The sequence below is a fragment of the Anolis sagrei genome, chromosome 11, assembly GCF_037176765.1.
Source record: "Anolis sagrei isolate rAnoSag1 chromosome 11, rAnoSag1.mat, whole genome shotgun sequence".
NCBI lineage: Eukaryota > Metazoa > Chordata > Lepidosauria > Squamata > Dactyloidae > Anolis > Anolis sagrei.
In genome coordinates this window covers 11,653,459-11,670,028 of record NC_090031.1, presented here as the reverse complement: position 1 = coordinate 11,670,028, position 16,570 = coordinate 11,653,459, and the positions used below count along the sequence as shown (strand labels likewise).

Genomic DNA, 16,570 nt, shown 5'->3' with positions numbered 1-16,570 from the left:
TGGTGTTTAGAATGCTCTTTGATTGTAGGTGGACTATAAATCCCAGCAATGACAACTCCCAAATGTCAAAGTCTATTTTCCCCAAACTCCACCAGTGTTCACATTTGGGCATATTGAGTACTCGTGCCAAGTTTGGTCCAGATCCATTGTTTGTGTCCACAGTGCCAGGCCCGTAGCCAGGATTTTGATTTGGGTGGGGGGGCTGAGTTTTTTTCAGGGGGGTTTGGGGGGGCTGAGTTTCGGGGGGGGGGGCTGAGTCTGAGTGAAAGAGGATCTAGCCTAGCAAACCTTTTGTATCATTACCGCAATACCCCCATGCATATGGGATATATTGAGTATGGTGATCCGATCATGATATGAATTAACATAACAGTTTAAATAATGCACCAGTAAGGCCTTTTTGCGAACCACCATGAGAATTTCGGGGGGGGGGGGTGAAGCCCCTCAAGCCCCCCCCCCCCCCCGGCTACATGCCTGCACAGTGCTCTCTGGATGTAGGTGAACTACAACTCCAAAATTCAAGGTCAATGCCCACCAAACCTTTACAGTTTTTTCTGTTAGTCATGGGAGAACTGTGTGCCAAGTTTGGCTCAATTCCATCATTGGTGGGGTTCAGAATGTTATTTGATTGTAGGTGATCTATAGATCCCAGCAACTACAACTCCCAAATGACAAAATCAACCCCCCCCCCCCCCAACCCCACTAGTATTCAAACTTGGGTGTATTGGGTTTTTGTGCCAAATTTGGTCCAGTGAATGAAAATACATCAGATATTTACCTTACAATTCATAACAGTAGCAAAATTATAGTTATGAATTAGCAATGAAAATAATTTTATGGTTGGGGGTCACCACAAAAGGAGGAACTGGATTAAGTGGTCACAGCATTAGGAAGGTTGAGAACCACGGTTCTAGAACATGACTATACAGCTCAGAAAACTCACAGCAACCCAGTGATTCCAGCCATCAAAGCCTTCAACAACACAAGGGACTGTTTCTAGTCTTCTAGGTGCTTTGAACTTCAGTAGACTGGACAAATGATAAGTGATTCTGGGACTCCAAGTGATTCTTGGAAAACAGGAGAAGTTCCAGCAGACTGGAGGAGGGCCACTGTGGTTCCAATCTTCAAGAAGGGAAAAAAGGATGACCCAAACAACTACCGTCCGGTCAGCCTCACGTTGATACCAGGCAAGATTCTGGAAAAGATTGTTAAGGAAGTGGTCTGCAAACACTTAGAAACAAATGCAGTCATCGCTAATAGTCAACATGGATTTATCAAAAACAAGTCATGCCAGACTAATATGATCTCTTTCTTTGATAGAGCTACAAGCTGGGTAGATGCGGGGAATGCCGTGGATGTAGCGTACCTGGATTTCAGGAAGGCCTTCGACAAGGTCCCCCATGACCTTCTGGCAAGGAAACTAGTCCAATGTGAGCTAGGCAAAACTACGGTGAGGTGGATCTGTAATTGGTTAAATGGACGAACCCAGAGGGTGCTCACCAATGCTTCCTCGTCATCTTGGAAAGAAGTGACAAGTGGAGTCCCATCAGCAGGGTTCCGTCCTGGGCCCAGTCCTGTTCAACATATTTATTAATGACTTAGATGAAGGGCTAGAAGGCAGGATCATCAAGTTTGCAGACGACACCAAATTGAGAGGGACAGCCAATAGTCCAGAGGACAGGAGCAGAATTCAAAATGATCTTGACAGATTAGAGAGATGGGCCAAAACTAAGAAAATGAAGTTCAACAGTGACAAATGCAAGATACTCCACTTTGGCAGAAAAAATGAAATGCAAACATACAGAATGGGGGACAATGCCTGGCTCAAGAGCAGTACGTGTGAAAAAGATCTTGGAGTCCTCATGGACAACAAGTTAAACATGAGCCAACAATGTGATGTGGCGGCAAAAAAAGCCAATGGGATTTTGGCCTGCATCAATAGGAGCATAGTGTCTAGATCTAGGGAAGTCATGCTCCCCAAGCTCTATTCTGCTCTGGTTAGACCACACCTGGAATATTGTGTCCAATTCTGGGCACCACAATTCAAGAGAGATATTGACAAGCTGGAATGTGTCTAGAGGAGGGCGACTAAAATGATCAAGGAGAACAAGCCCTATGAGGAACGGCTTAGGGAACTGGGCATGTTTAGCCTGAAGAAGAGAAGGCTGAGAGGAGATATGATAGCCATGTATAAATATGTGAGAGGAAGCCACAGGGAGGAGGGAGCAAGCTTGTTTACTGCTTCCATGGAGATTAGGACAAGGTACAATGGCTCCAAACTACAAGAAAGGAGATCCCATCTGAACATTAGTAAGAACTTCATGACTGTGAGAGCCATACGGTAGTGGAGCTCTCTGCCCCGGAGTGTGGTGGAGGTTCCGTCTTTGGAAGCTTTTAAGCAGAGGCTGGATGGCCATCTGTCAGGGGTGATTTGAATGCAATATTCCTGCTTCTTGGCAGGGGGTTGGACTGGATGGCCCATGAGGTCTCTTCCAACTCTTTGATTCTTTGATTCTATGATTCTATGGCCTGAAGTCCAAATGCCTAAAAGACAGAGTTTGGGAAGAACTGAACTAGATGAACCAAAACTTGCACTTTTGGTACAGCTCAGAGATGAACATTGTAGTCCATGAATAGGGACGTTTTCTTTTTAGGTTGCGACCGGCCCGGGCTCTGTAAATTTGGATCAGGGATAATATATGCCTCCTTTGTTTTACCTTTGGAAATTCCCTGAGCTGAGCTCTAAAGAGCAAACCAATTAAACTACAAAATGTGTAACTTAATCATATGCCAACAAGAAGACTGAAGGAACCACGGACTTGGGGCCACCATCCAAGTCAATAGTTCAATTCCCTCAACCGGAGAGAAGTGGTTAATGTTTCGCCAAGAAAAAAATAAATAAAATAAACGGTTGCTTTTAATGTATGCGGAAAGTGCAGTCGAGCGGCATTAATTTGCACTAATGATCAAGATCTCCACCGAGATTAACGGCATTTTGGTAAATTACCAGGGAAGCAAATAAACACTATCATCATAATTATTATTGTGCTGCTTCCACCTGAAAAAGCAAGCCGTGAAGGTTCTGCCACTGCAATTGCTACTTTCACTCGTGGATTGGGCTCCTGTTTACTCATTAATTATTCATCAGGTCATTGCAATCACTAATACTCATTCTGTGGCATAATTTGGTGAAATAACAAATACAGTGGAGGGAAGACACCTTCTTTAGGAGGGGGAGAGGCCAATTAGATCCATTTGGATCCGTAGGAGATGTGTTATTTGATACGGCAATGTTGTATATTGGTTGGATGATAGAGCTTCTCTTAGGGTGCTCTCCAAGGTCCTGAAATCTATTCCTGATAGAGGTCTTAGATCCGTGGTAGGGTTGTGCATAATTTTGTTTTCAGATTGTATTTTGGATCAAATTTGTGCATATGAATTGATATTAGAAACATGCAACAAAGGTATGTGTGCGTTGGGGGAGGGATTTATTTATTATTTATTGTATTTATTTACTGTATACCACCCTTCTCAGCCCTTAGGCAACTCAGGGAGGATTTAGAAATTGAAACACTCACCAACCATGTTCATTGAGATTCTGTAACATTCGGATACCTCTCAAGATCAGTTTAATTTTCAATATATTAATTTTCAATATATTAAGGGGTCGCGGCATTAGGAAGGTTGAGAAACAGCGATCTACAGTCAAATATTTTATGGTTGGGGGTCACCACCACATGAGGAACAGTATTAAGGGGTTGAGGCATTAGGAAGGTTGAGAAACACTGATCTACAGTCACATATTTTGTGGTTGGGGGTCACCACAATATGAGGAACTGTATTAAGGGGCCGTGGCATTAGGAAGGTTGAGAAACACTGATCTACAGTCACATATTTTGTGGTTGGGGGTCACCACAATATGAGGAACTGTATTAAGGGGCCGTGGCATTAATAAGGTTGAGAAACACTGATCTAAAGTCACATATTTTATGGTTGGGGGTCACCACAACATGATGATGATGATGATGATGATGATGATGATGATAATAATAATAATAATCTTTATTTATACCCCGCCACCATCTCCCCAATGAGGACTCGGAGCGGCTTACATGGGGCCAAGCCCAACATGAGGAACTCTATTAAGAGGTTGAGGCATTGAGAAGATAGAGGAAACACTGATCTACAGTCACATACTTTATGGTTGGGGGTCACCACAACAAGAGGAATGGTATTAAGGGGTTGAGGCATTAGGAAGGTTAAGAAACACTGATCTACAGTCACATACATTATGGTTGGGGGTCACCACAACATGAAGAACTGTTTTAAAGGGCCGTGGCATTAGGAAGGTTGAGAAACACTGATCTACAGTCACATATTTTATGGCTGGGGGTCACCACAACATGAGGAATGGTATTAAGGGGTCGTGGCATTGGGAAGGTTGAGAAACACTGATCTACAGTCACATATTTTATGGCTGGGGGACAACACAACATGATGATGATGATGATGATGATGATGATGATGATGATGATGATGGTTGAGAAACACTGATCTACAGTCACATATTTCAGGTTGGGGGTCACCACAACATGAGGAACTGTATTAAGGGGTCGTGGCATTGGGAAGGTTGAGAAACACTGATCTGTAGTTATATGCTTTATGGTTGGGGGTCACCACAACATGAAGAACTGTATTAAGGGGCTGTGGCGTTAGGAAGGTTGAGAAACCCTGATCTACAGTCACATACCTTATGGTTGGGGGTCACCACAACATGAGGAACTGTATTAAGGGGCCATGGCATTGAGAAGGTTGAGAAACACTGTTCTACAGTCACATGTTTTATGGTTGGGCGTCACTACAACATGAGGAACCGTGTTAAGGGGTCGTGACATTAGGAAGGTTGAGAAACACTGATCTACAGTCACATACCTTATGGTTGGGGGTCACCACAACATGAGGAACTGTATTAAGGGGCCATGGCATTGAGAAGGTTGAGAAACACTGTTCTACAGTCACATGTTTTATGGTTGGGCGTCACTACAACATGAGGAACCGTGTTAAGGGGTCGTGACATTAGGAAGGTTGAGAAACACTGATCTACAGTCACATACTTTATGGTTGGGGGTCACCACAACATGAGGAACTATATTAAATGGTTGAGTAATTGGAAAGACTGAGAGACACTGATCTACAGTCACATATTTTATGGTTGGTGGTCACCACAACATGAGGAACTGTATTAAGGGGTTGCAGCATTGGGAAGGTTGAAAAACACTGATCTACAATCACATATTTTATCGTTGGGCATCACCACAACATGAGGAACAGTATTAAGGGGTCATGGCATTAGGAAGGTTGAGAAACACTGATCTGGAGTCACATATTTTATGGTTGGGGGTCACCACAACATAAGGGACTTTATTAAGGTGTCGCAGCATTAGGAAGGTTGAGAAACGGTGATCTACAGTCACATATTGATGGAGAGAAGACTCACAAAGTCATCCATATCCTGAAAAGAAGCACCTTCCCTAAAACCACATCTGTCCTGCTAAGAGCGTTGGTTCAAAGCAATCCACTCTGTGAAGGTCCTTTTTTTCCCCTGATGTGTTCTCTCAAGAAACCTTCCTGTTCTCCTGCACATCGAAATAAACAAGAATTTCATTTTCAGTGAATGCACAGCCAAGAAAGGTGTTTGGATCCCACAATGTGGGATCTGGCTAATCCAGGTCACAGAGCAGCAATTGCAGTTGCTTCCGTTGGCCACCTTTCTCACCTGAACAAGCAAAAGTCAGCTCAGGCAATGAATGCTGTTTAACCTGGATTTCCAAAGGGTGATATGGAGCTGTTCTCACGAATACCTTCCTGAGGCTCCTTCCTTGCTTCCCACCTCAATTTTGACTTGCTATTAGAATAGCTTGTCATGTTTTCCCAAAGCAAATTAGTTTCAGGAACCGGTAACTGTCTATTTCAAAAGGGAAGACATAAAGGTTAATAAAAATCCGTATTTCAATGTGACTTAAATTCCAGTCTGGAGACAATTCCTCTGTATCTGCTGTGCCACAAAGCTCTATCCCTCAAAAACACGGTCCCCTGGTTTTGCCAGTTACTGTGCAACTGCAAATCACAAGATATTGTATAATTTACCATTAGAGTGGAATCAAGTGGCACAAATACCTGAAACACCCAAATTTGAATACTGTTGAGGTTTTGAGGGGGATTGATATTGTTATTTGGGAGTTCTAGTTGCTGGGATTTATAGTTCACCTACGATAAAAAAAGATCCTGAACTCAACCATAGAATCATAGAATCATAGAGTTGGAAGAGACCTCATGGGCCATCCAGTCCAACCTCCTGCCAAGAAGCAGAAATATTGTATTCAAAGCACCCCTGACAGATGGCCATCCAACCTCTGTTTACAAGCTTCCAAAGAAGGAGAGAGAGTTCCACTGCTGAACGGCTCTCACAGTCAGGAAGTTCTTCCTAACGTTCCGATGGAATCTCCTTTCCATCTGAACATTAGGAAGGAACTTCTTGACTGTCACCACAACCAACGATGGAATCGAACCAATCTTGGCACACAGAACTCCCAAGACCAACAGAATATACTGGAACGGTTTGGGGGGAACTGACCTTGAGTTTTGGAGTTGTAGTTCACCTACATCCAGAGAACACTGTGAACTCAAAAAATGATAGATCTGGACCGGGTTTTGGAGTTGTAGTTCATCTATATCGAGAGCACTGTGGACACAATGATAGATCTGGACTAAACTTAGCACAAATACTCAATATGCCCAAACTTGAACACTGGTGGAGTTTGGGTCAAAGAGACCTTGGCATTTGGGAGCTGTAGTTGCTGGGATTTATAGTTCACCTACAATCAAAGAGCATTCTGAACTCCAGCAATGATGGATTTGAATCAAACTTGGCACACAGAACTCCCAAGAGCAACAGAAAATACTCAAAGGGTCTGGTGGGCATTGACCTTGAGTTTTGGAGTTGTAGCTCACCTACATCCAGAGAGCACTGGGGACACAAACAATGATGGATTTGGACCAAGCTTGGCAGAAATACTCAAAATGCTCAAATGCGAACACTGGTTGAGTTTGGGGAAAATAGACCTTGACATTTGGGAGTTGTAGTTGCTGGGATTTATAGTTCACCTACAATCAAAGAGCATTCTGAACCCCACCAACGATAGAATTGGGTCAAACTTCCCACATAGAACCCCCATGACCAAGAGAAAATACTGTGTTTTCTGACGGGATTTGCCGACCTGTCTGCCACTCTCTTGTGACCGCCCCCCCCAGGGGTCCCGCCCCCAAGGTTGAGAAACACTGTTCTAGAACATGGCTACTGTGACGGCGCGAGTGGCGCCACCTATATGTAGAACTGTAAGTTGCAGGATTTGAACTGTTGCATCATGCCTGATTTTGCCTTTTTACCCTGTAAATGTATAGTTGGATTGATTGGTTATTTATAGCTGTCAATCAATGTTGTTTGCACCAATTGAATTGCTCCTCCTGCTCAATTTTTTGATCCCACCTCTTCCTAGAGAGCAGGATAGTGTTTCCTTTTCCATTCCACTATCAAACTTTCTATTAGATGGACATGAGAGAGAGACTTGGCTCTGAAGCCCTTGATTAAGTTACCTCTCAGCACCAATTCTGAGGTTCTTACCCTTGAGACTTTTGCTTCATGTTCAGATCAACCTGGACGATGTTGAGAATTCTCAAGCGCCTTCAAACCAGTTCTTTGGCACCAGAGGAAGGCTTTGTGCCTTCAAAATATAGGCCATTGGAATTGGGGTTGTGATTATTCCGATATTCACAGCCATTGAGAAAGAGGGACCTGACAAGGCTTCTCAGCTGCAAAACTCCTTGGACCCAAGACTGTAAAGTATATTTTCCTTTACCCCTTTGAAACTTCCAGCTTATTGCCTTAACGGGATAACTCTTTGTGAACAATTAAACTTATTTTGAGTTATCTACAGTGTTTTGGTCTTTGGGAGTTCCAATTTTCCTAAAGGAGGGCAAGAAGCAATCCCCTGTGGGAAAGATGTCACGTCCATGCCTCTTTCACTAAGACCTATAGCCCCAGGCGCGATGGCACAGCCATATAGCCTGAAAAACCTACAACAACCCAATAATGCTATAACTGTGGAGTGTGAACAGCCCCAGTTCTGTTGTTTAAATCTGGAAGTGAAAATGGATTCACACGTTCCTGCAACTTTTAAAAAATGAGACAGCTCCTTTTGCAAAGCGTGCATTATGTATGCCTCTTATTAGATAGTATTCCAACCATATACACAAAGGAGTTACATTTAATAGGAGGTACAAGCCCTACAAAGGCTCAGAATATGCACCAGAGGGCAAAGTTACGGTTTCCGTGGGATCTCTTACCTTCAAGGTCTGCGACCTTCCATGCATACAAAATATTCCCTCATTTCCTTATAATTTCACCTGAAGACCAAAGTCATGCTTTGGGGGACAGTGAGACAGGAAAGAGCCGGGTTGCCAGGGAGATATCCTGAGCCGTCTAAAATATGCACTGCCATGTTCTGCATCATATTCAATTGAATTCTCTCAAGTTAGAGACTGGAAACAGGTTTGCATGGAAAAGCCCTGCAAAGAGAGAGGGGACCTGGCTTCGTTCTCGCTGGGAGGCCCCCACTTTGTTGTGTTGAAAGATCCAGACGCCTCTCCACGCTTTCTTCTCCTCCGGCATATCAAACGGCGCTCAATGAAGAACAAGCTCTGCTGCAACTCGTGGGAAGCTTTAAAGATAGATCTGTCAGCGCTCCGTCGCTGGGGAGTCACCTGCCAATATGGTTTGGAGGGAATATCACTTACCTGCAACTATTTCTCTTTTTAAAAAATGGCCTACATAATGTTGGTTCGCTGACTCTTCTCATTGAAGCAACCTGGGTTTGACAATTCTGTGCAATGCGATGCTCTAGCTTGCTCGGGGCATTAACAATAATTTTAGAACGTGGCTAGTTTACATGAAGATTCCCATTGAAAGAAACACAGGTTATGAGCCTGTAACAGAGCTTTCCAAACTCTGCGTTGTGGCACATTAGCATGTTGGTTGCAGTGTGAATGTTAACAAGAAAACTCTGAGTATGCGAAATAAGCAATAAATCATATACATGTGTGTGTGTGTATGTGTGTGTGTGTGCGTGCACCGGGACTGTGGCGCAGCTGGCTGGGTGTCAGCTGCATTAAGATCACTCTGACCAAAAAGATCATGAGTTCGAAGCCAGCCCGGGCTGGAGTGGGTGTCCAGCCATTGTGTAGCCCGTTGTCGACCTTTGCAACCCGAAAGACAGTTGCATCTGTCAAGTAGGAAAATAAGTGTGGGAGGCTAAATTTTACTAATTTATGAGGCCATAAAGAAAAAAGACTTCGGGGAATGTGGAATGCGGAAGAACTTCATCGGTGTCGTTGATGGACGATGAAAAGCAGCAGCTCCCCTGGCGGCCAGAAAAAAGTTAAATAGCCTTGGTGTATTTGTCTGTTAAATGTTGTTTGTCAAACTGGCATTGAATGTTTGCCATATATGTATTTACTGTAATCCGCCCTGAGTCCCCTGCGGGGTGAGAAGAGCGGAATACAAGAACTGTGTGTGTGTATGTATGTATGTATGTATGTATATATATATATATATATATATATATATATATATATATATATATATATATATATCTGTACCCGCCATGCATCGCTGTGGCAAACCTTCCCTCCCTCTTTCTCCTCCTTCTTTCTCTCTCTCCTTCCTTCCCTCCCTCTTTCCTTCTTTCCCTCTTTTGCTTTCTCTTCTTCTTTCTTCCTTCTCTACCTGTTTCTTTTCTCACTTCCTTTGCTGTTTGGTTTCATTCTTCCTTGTCTCTTTCCTTCCTTCCTTCCTTCCTTCCTTCCCTCTTTCGTTCCTTCTCTCCTTCCTTCCTTCTTTCACTTGTTTATTTCCTTCTCTCTTTCCTTCCTTCTCTATCTTCCTTTCTTTCTTTCCTTCTCTCCTTCTTTCCCTTGTCTCCCCTTCCTTCCTTCTCTACCCTGCTTTCTTTTTTTCCTTCCCTCCTTCTTTCCCTCTCTATCTTCCTTTCTTTCCTTCTTTCCCTCTTTATTTCCCTCTTTCTCTCCCTCCTTCTTTCTCTACCTTTCTTTCTTTCCCTCCTTCCTTCCCCCTTTCTGTGTATGTGTTTTGTGTGTGTGTGTGCATATATGTGTGTTTGTGTATCTATATGTGGTTTTGCACATGCGTTGTAATTTTTGGGTGTTTTCTTTTGGCTTTTTAAGCCCCTTCTGCTATGTTTTTCTGTGTCTTTTTGAGTGAAGGACATACATTGGGTTGTTCCCCCAGTGGTTTTTGAGTTGTGTTCATCTCACAAACGAAGGTGACATTTGTGTTTCTCTAGATTGTGCTCTGGCTGTGTGGGAGGGCCCAGGAAGCCACCCCAAGAACAGGAAGGCGTGCCCAAAGGCATCCATTGCCATGCCAAAGGTTGGCCTTGAGGCGAGCAGGCCCAAAGGCCTTGGGGGGGGGGGGAGAAAGAGAGAGCGAGGGGCAAGCCTTGAGGCCTCCAGCATCTCAGTCCCTGCTCCTCGCGTCAAGACCTACCCGCCCACACACACACTTCCTCATTCTTTTGCACACTGCTGGAGAGTTTTATGGTGTCATAAATTAGTTAAATTAGCCTCGCATGAGTGGTACCTAAATTTCCTACTTGACAGAGGCAACTGTCTTTCAGGCTTCAAAGGTCGACAGCAATGGACAGGAGCTTACTCTGAACTTCGAGTAAGCCCGAACTCATAACATTTTGATCAGTAGTGATTATAATACAACTGACTCCGAACCAGCTGCACAACAACCCGCTCTACAAAGAGTAACTTATATTCTTGGTGGTTGAAGGCCACATGCTGTCAAACAATTGCTATGTGTTGACTCCTTCTCTAGAGGTTTTTAAGCAGAAGCTGGATAACCATCTGTTGGGGAGGCTTTGATTGGATGTTCCTGCCTGGCAGAAGTTTGAACTCGATGGCCATTGGGGTCTGTTCCAACTCTCTATGATTGTATGATATATGGCTCTTCCCTTGCTGGCACCTCTGCACCTTTGGTGTGCCATAATATGTGTCAAAAAAGAAAGGGAGGAAGGCTATTATGCAAGAGAATATGCACATTCACAGCTCAGAGGATTAAGGACCCATATCCTTATCACTGCAGAACAGAATATTATAAATCCAGCCTTAGAATACTAAATTCCTGCCAGGACGCGGCCATTGTTCGGAAGTCTGGGGAGGAAAAAGCCCCGAGACAGAAATAATCAGCTTGGGAATGACACTTTGTCAAATAATATATTTCTCGTTTTGATGCCAAAATTGGTAGTTTTCTAAGTCTCGAGGGATGCCTGGGAGATCCCAAGGAGACCGTGGGGATAGAGGATGTTTCCATTTAATCAGGTCCACCGTCCTTGGGAAAACTATAAATCACAGGATTCAATTTGTGTATTCTTTTTATTAGGGGTGAAGTTGGGGGTCTTTGATATCAATATTATCCTTCCTTCCTTCCTTCCAAGATGCCACTCCGCACCTTGATTTGATATTGAGATAGGTAGTTTATTTGCATTTTAGGAAATTTTATAATTCTTTCCATTTTTATTAGTGAGATTCTATGTGCGGTATTGTTTTTACATACTTATGTTACGGTGTGTAACTTATGTATTGTTGTTTATATGTGGCACTTGGAGTGCTTTTGTGAACTGTCCATAATGTTTTCGGGGAGATGGTGGCGGGGTATAAATAAAGATGATGATGATTATTATTATATTATTATTATTATTATTATTTATTTGCTTTATTTCTATACCGCGTTTCTCAACCTAAATTAGGTGACTCAATGTGGTTTACACAGTATTAATTACCACACAATAACAATTAAAACACAGCATACACAATAGCAAACACACAGCATTCATACAAGTGCCTCGGTCACCAACAAGATCCAGTCTCATATCCTTATGCCGTTCCTATGTTCAGTTTACCGTCATTCTGTGTTCAATTGCGCTGATTAGCCAAACGCTTGCTCAAAGAGCCAAGTTTTGAGCTTCTTCCTAAACGCCAGCAGCGAAGGGGCCTGTCTGATGTCATTTGGTAGGGCATTCCATAACCGAGGGGCCACCACCGAGAAGGCCCTGTCTCTCGTTCCCACCAACCGTGCCTGTGACGCAGGCGGAACCGAGAGCAGGGCCTCTCCGGACGATCTTAATGTCTTATTATTATTATTATTATTATTATTATTATTATTATTAGAAACATAACAAGATGAGTCCACAGCAAACAAGGTCACTATGCTGGCTGTTGTATTGGATCATACATCGGACACTTCTCAAGTGTCTAGAACTTGAAGTATCAGCAAATAATGTGTGCAGATCCCAGTAGGATGGTGTAATGGACTTGTACCTTTCGAAGTCAGTAAGACGGCCTCCATGTTAGTGAGGGAATACAATGAGAGTCAGATCAGCAGAGGGGAGGAGCTTAGCTATCCCAGGATTGGCTAGGACAGATGGGAGGAGCTGGAGCTGGAGCTGTGAGTGACAGAGAGGGAGATTGGATTTTTGATCTGAAGGGAGTGGGTGGATTTCGAGTGAGCTGAAGTTTTCCTGAGGGAGAGTGTTTGAAGGCAGGTGTGGCTATAGAGAGTGGCCTAGAGGGTCAATAGCCGCCTGTGGACTGGTGTGGGTGTTAACACACTAGTTGTTTTTACTCTCTAAGGGACAGGGTATTCTAGGGAAGCTAGATACTCTGAGGGGACAGACAGGATTGGTCTGTCAGAGGGAATTTGCTCATGTTGAAGAAAAGATGCCCAGTTGGGGAGTCCAGCAAGCTTGTTAGGATTCAGAAACCGTTTGAGAAGATTGTGCTGTGATAACCATATACGCTTGTGTAACTCTAAGAAGAATTTAGTTGTTTCTTCCAGTGTATATAAATAAACTTTGTTCTAGTTCAACTTTCAATAGATTCTCCACATTGATTCATTCAATTAGGTCTCTCAGACATTTTAAAGAGTATTAAAGGAAGGGCTGGGGAACAACAAGCTTTACCTCAGGAATAACATCAAGATAAATTCTCAAATCTATTTGAGTGGTGGCAGTAATCCTACCAATACACATTCACGTGTCCTCAACACACATCGAGCTTTGTGACAGGATTGTGTTGGTGTCCAGTTGGAGCCTTAGAATAAAATCCTTTACTCTGATCCCTCAAATTGGTGGCCAGCTGTGAGCAATATAACAGCTGAAGGAACGTGTGGGTGTGTGTGCTAGGGAATATATTAGTAAAGTATTATTCTCCTGGGCCCTGGCTTCGTTACATTTTGGTGGCAGTAGTGGGATATAAAGGTTCCCCCCTGTCACACATGCATTGAGGGACTCCTCGTTCCTTTAACTCTCGTTACAGATGGCCTTTTGCAGCTGGCAGATGGTAATTTTATCAGTGCCAATTGTGTTTAAGTCCAGGCCAAGGTCTTTAGGCACTGCACCCAGTGTGCCAATCACCACTGGGACCACCTTGCCTGGCTTGTGCCAGAGTCTTTGCAGTTCAATCTTTAAATCCTTGTATTGTGTCATCTTTTCCAGTTATTATTATTATTGTTATTATTATTATTATTCCTTTTTTTTCTTCCCAACACTTTTCACTGGACAGTTTTACAGATTGAAGCAAGCCTTCTGAATACAGTTTTTTTCTTCTTTTGCCAATGCAATTGCATTTGTGTATATTTCCTTTTTATTGTGTCGGGATGGGAGATGAGGAGCTGAAAGATGAACTGGCTTTATCGAAGAAGGGAAATAAATACACAAATCAATAAGTACACGGGCCCTAAATGCAGCGCTGCAGTTCCGCAGAGTTTGCAGAATGTATCCTAATAAAGGCGGGCAAACTAACATTCTTCTTGATTCCGCACTTGCGTAGGTCATTAGGAGCCTTCTTGGCAACTGTTCATGCGAAGGATTGCCTTGTTTACGGGATCTTGGCTCAGTTTGTCATATTGGCTCAGTCTTTTGTAGATTGGCTCCCTCCTTTTTGTAGTTGTTGGAAAGCGGCAGCTGGATGGCCATCTGTTGGGAGAGTTTTGATTGTGTTTTCCTGCATGGCAACAGGGTTGGACTAGAAGGCCCTTGGGGTCTCTTCCAACTCTAGGATTGTATGGTTCTTTCTTTTTTGTACTGACATCTGTCTGTTTCTCTTGACTTAGGGTGGCTTGATTGCTCTGCTGTTGCTGCTGCTGGTCTTCACGGTGGCCTTGTATGCCCAGCGCCGGTGGTACAAGCAGCGCCGGATCCCGCAGAAGAGCGCCAGTACAGAAGCCACCCACGAGATTCATTACATCCCATCGGTGCTGCTGGGCTCCCAGGGTCGGGACAGCTTCCGCAATTCACGCTTGCAGTCCCATACTTCGGTCATTGGCATGCCCATCCGCGAGACCCCCATCCTGGATGACTACGACTACGAGGAGGAAGAAAACCCCCTACATCCTGAGCATGGCTACCAGGAAGAGGACGAGTTCAGCGCCCAGATGACGAGGCAGCTGGACAGCTTGGGCCGAAGCGGAGAGAAGCCTGACTACGAAAAGAAAGGTTTGTAATGGTGGAGGTGGTGGTTTTTCACATTTTCCCCACCCTTGCCCTTTGCTGGAGGCAACCATTTGTGGAATGTGTTCGGAGATAATTAAGAAGTGATGGATGAGCCTATGCCGGGTGTTCAGTCTTCTTTCCCCAGGGCAGGAGATATGTAAGCTCAGCGGGCTGTTGGCTTCTTGAAATGAGCTGTGCGTTTTCAGGAGTGGTTCTCTGGCATGCCGAGACTGGTCAAAGAGACATGACCCTCATTGCCAGGAGGTTGGTGACAGCTGCTTGCAAAGGAATGGAAAACTAATCCATTCAATGATTTTTTAAAGAATAGATAGATAGATAGATAGATAGATAGATGAATAGATAGACAGACAGACGGATGGATACATACATACATACATACATACATGGATAGATAGATGATAGATAGATAGATAGATAGATAGATAGATAGATAGATAGATAGATAGTCAGTCAGCTAGGTAGGTAGGTAGGTAGGTAGATGATAGATTAATAGATAGATGGAAAGATAGATGTCTGGATGAATAGATAGATAGATAGTCAGGTAATTAGGTAGGTAGGCAGGTAGGTAGGTAGATGATAGATTAATAGGTAGATAGATAGATGGATGGATGGATGGATGGATGGATGGATGGATGTCTGGATGAATGGATGGATGGGTGGATGGATGGATGAATAGATAAATGGACGGACGGATGGATGGATACATACATACATACATGAATAGATGGATGGATGGATAGATAGATAGATAGATAGATAGATAGATACATAGATAGATAGTCAGGTAGGTAGGTAGGTAGGTAGGCAGGTAGGAGATGATAGATGGATGGATGGATGGATGGATGGATGGATGGATAGATAGATAGATAGATAGATAGATAGATAGATAGATAGATGAATAGATAGACAGACAGACGGATGGATACATACATACATACATGGATAGATGGATAGATAGATAGATCGATAGATAGTCAGTCAGCTAGGTAGGTAGGTAGGTAGATGATAGATTAATAGATAGATAGAAAGATGGATGTCTGGATGAATAGATAGATAGATAGTCAGGTAATTAGATAGGTAGGTAGGTAGGTAGGTAGGTAGGTAGATGATAGATAGATAGATAGATAGATAGATAGATAGATAGATAGATAGATGTCTGGTTGAATAGATGGATGGATGGATGGATAGATAAATAGACGGACGGACGGATGGATACATACATACATGAATAGATGGATGGATGGATGGATGGATGGATAGATAGATAGATAGATAGATAGATAGATAGATAGATAGATAGTCAGGTAGGTAGATAGGTAGGTAGGTAGGCAGGTAAGTAGATGATAGATGGATGGATGGATGGATGGATGGATGGATGGATGGACGGACAGGCAGGCAGGCAGATGCATGGATGGATGGATGGATACATACATATATACATGGATGGATGGATGGATGGATGAATAGATAGATGATAGATAGATAGAAAAATAGATAGATAGAGAACAGATATAGGATAGGTGGCACCTGGCTTGGAAACAGTGCATGTGAAAGGGATCAAGGAGTCTTCCTAAACCACAGGCTGGACATGAGTCAATAGAGTGATGTGGCAGCTAAAAATCCCAGGGTGATTCTACCATGGTCTTTAATGTCTTTACACTAAAGTCCATAGCATGAGAAATAAACAAGATGAACTGGAACTCTTAGCTCAACAAAACACTTGTGATGTAATAAGCATAACTGAAACCTGGTGGAACGAGCCCTCTAATTGGAATGTAGCAATGGCGGGGTATAACCGATTTCAGAGAAATGGACCAAACAGGAGAGGGGGTGGAGTTATTCATTCATTCATTTATTTATTTTAGCGTGTCGGAAACAATTTGAGAATACAATTATAATTTATAAAAAAAATCACAGAC

The 16,570-nt window shown here is 43.3% G+C and overlaps 1 protein-coding gene across 2 annotated transcripts in view; it reads left to right on the top strand.

Moving 5' to 3' along the window:
* Positions 1–16,570, top strand: part of ASTN2 (astrotactin 2) — a 796,374-nt gene that overhangs the window by 309,009 nt on the left and 470,795 nt on the right. For both annotated transcript variants that reach the window (XM_067471887.1, XM_067471888.1), the window contains exon 3: positions 14,252–14,633. In XM_067471887.1, the coding sequence (XP_067327988.1) occupies positions 14,252–14,633 (382 nt within the window). The remainder of the gene's footprint in view (positions 1–14,251; positions 14,634–16,570) is intronic.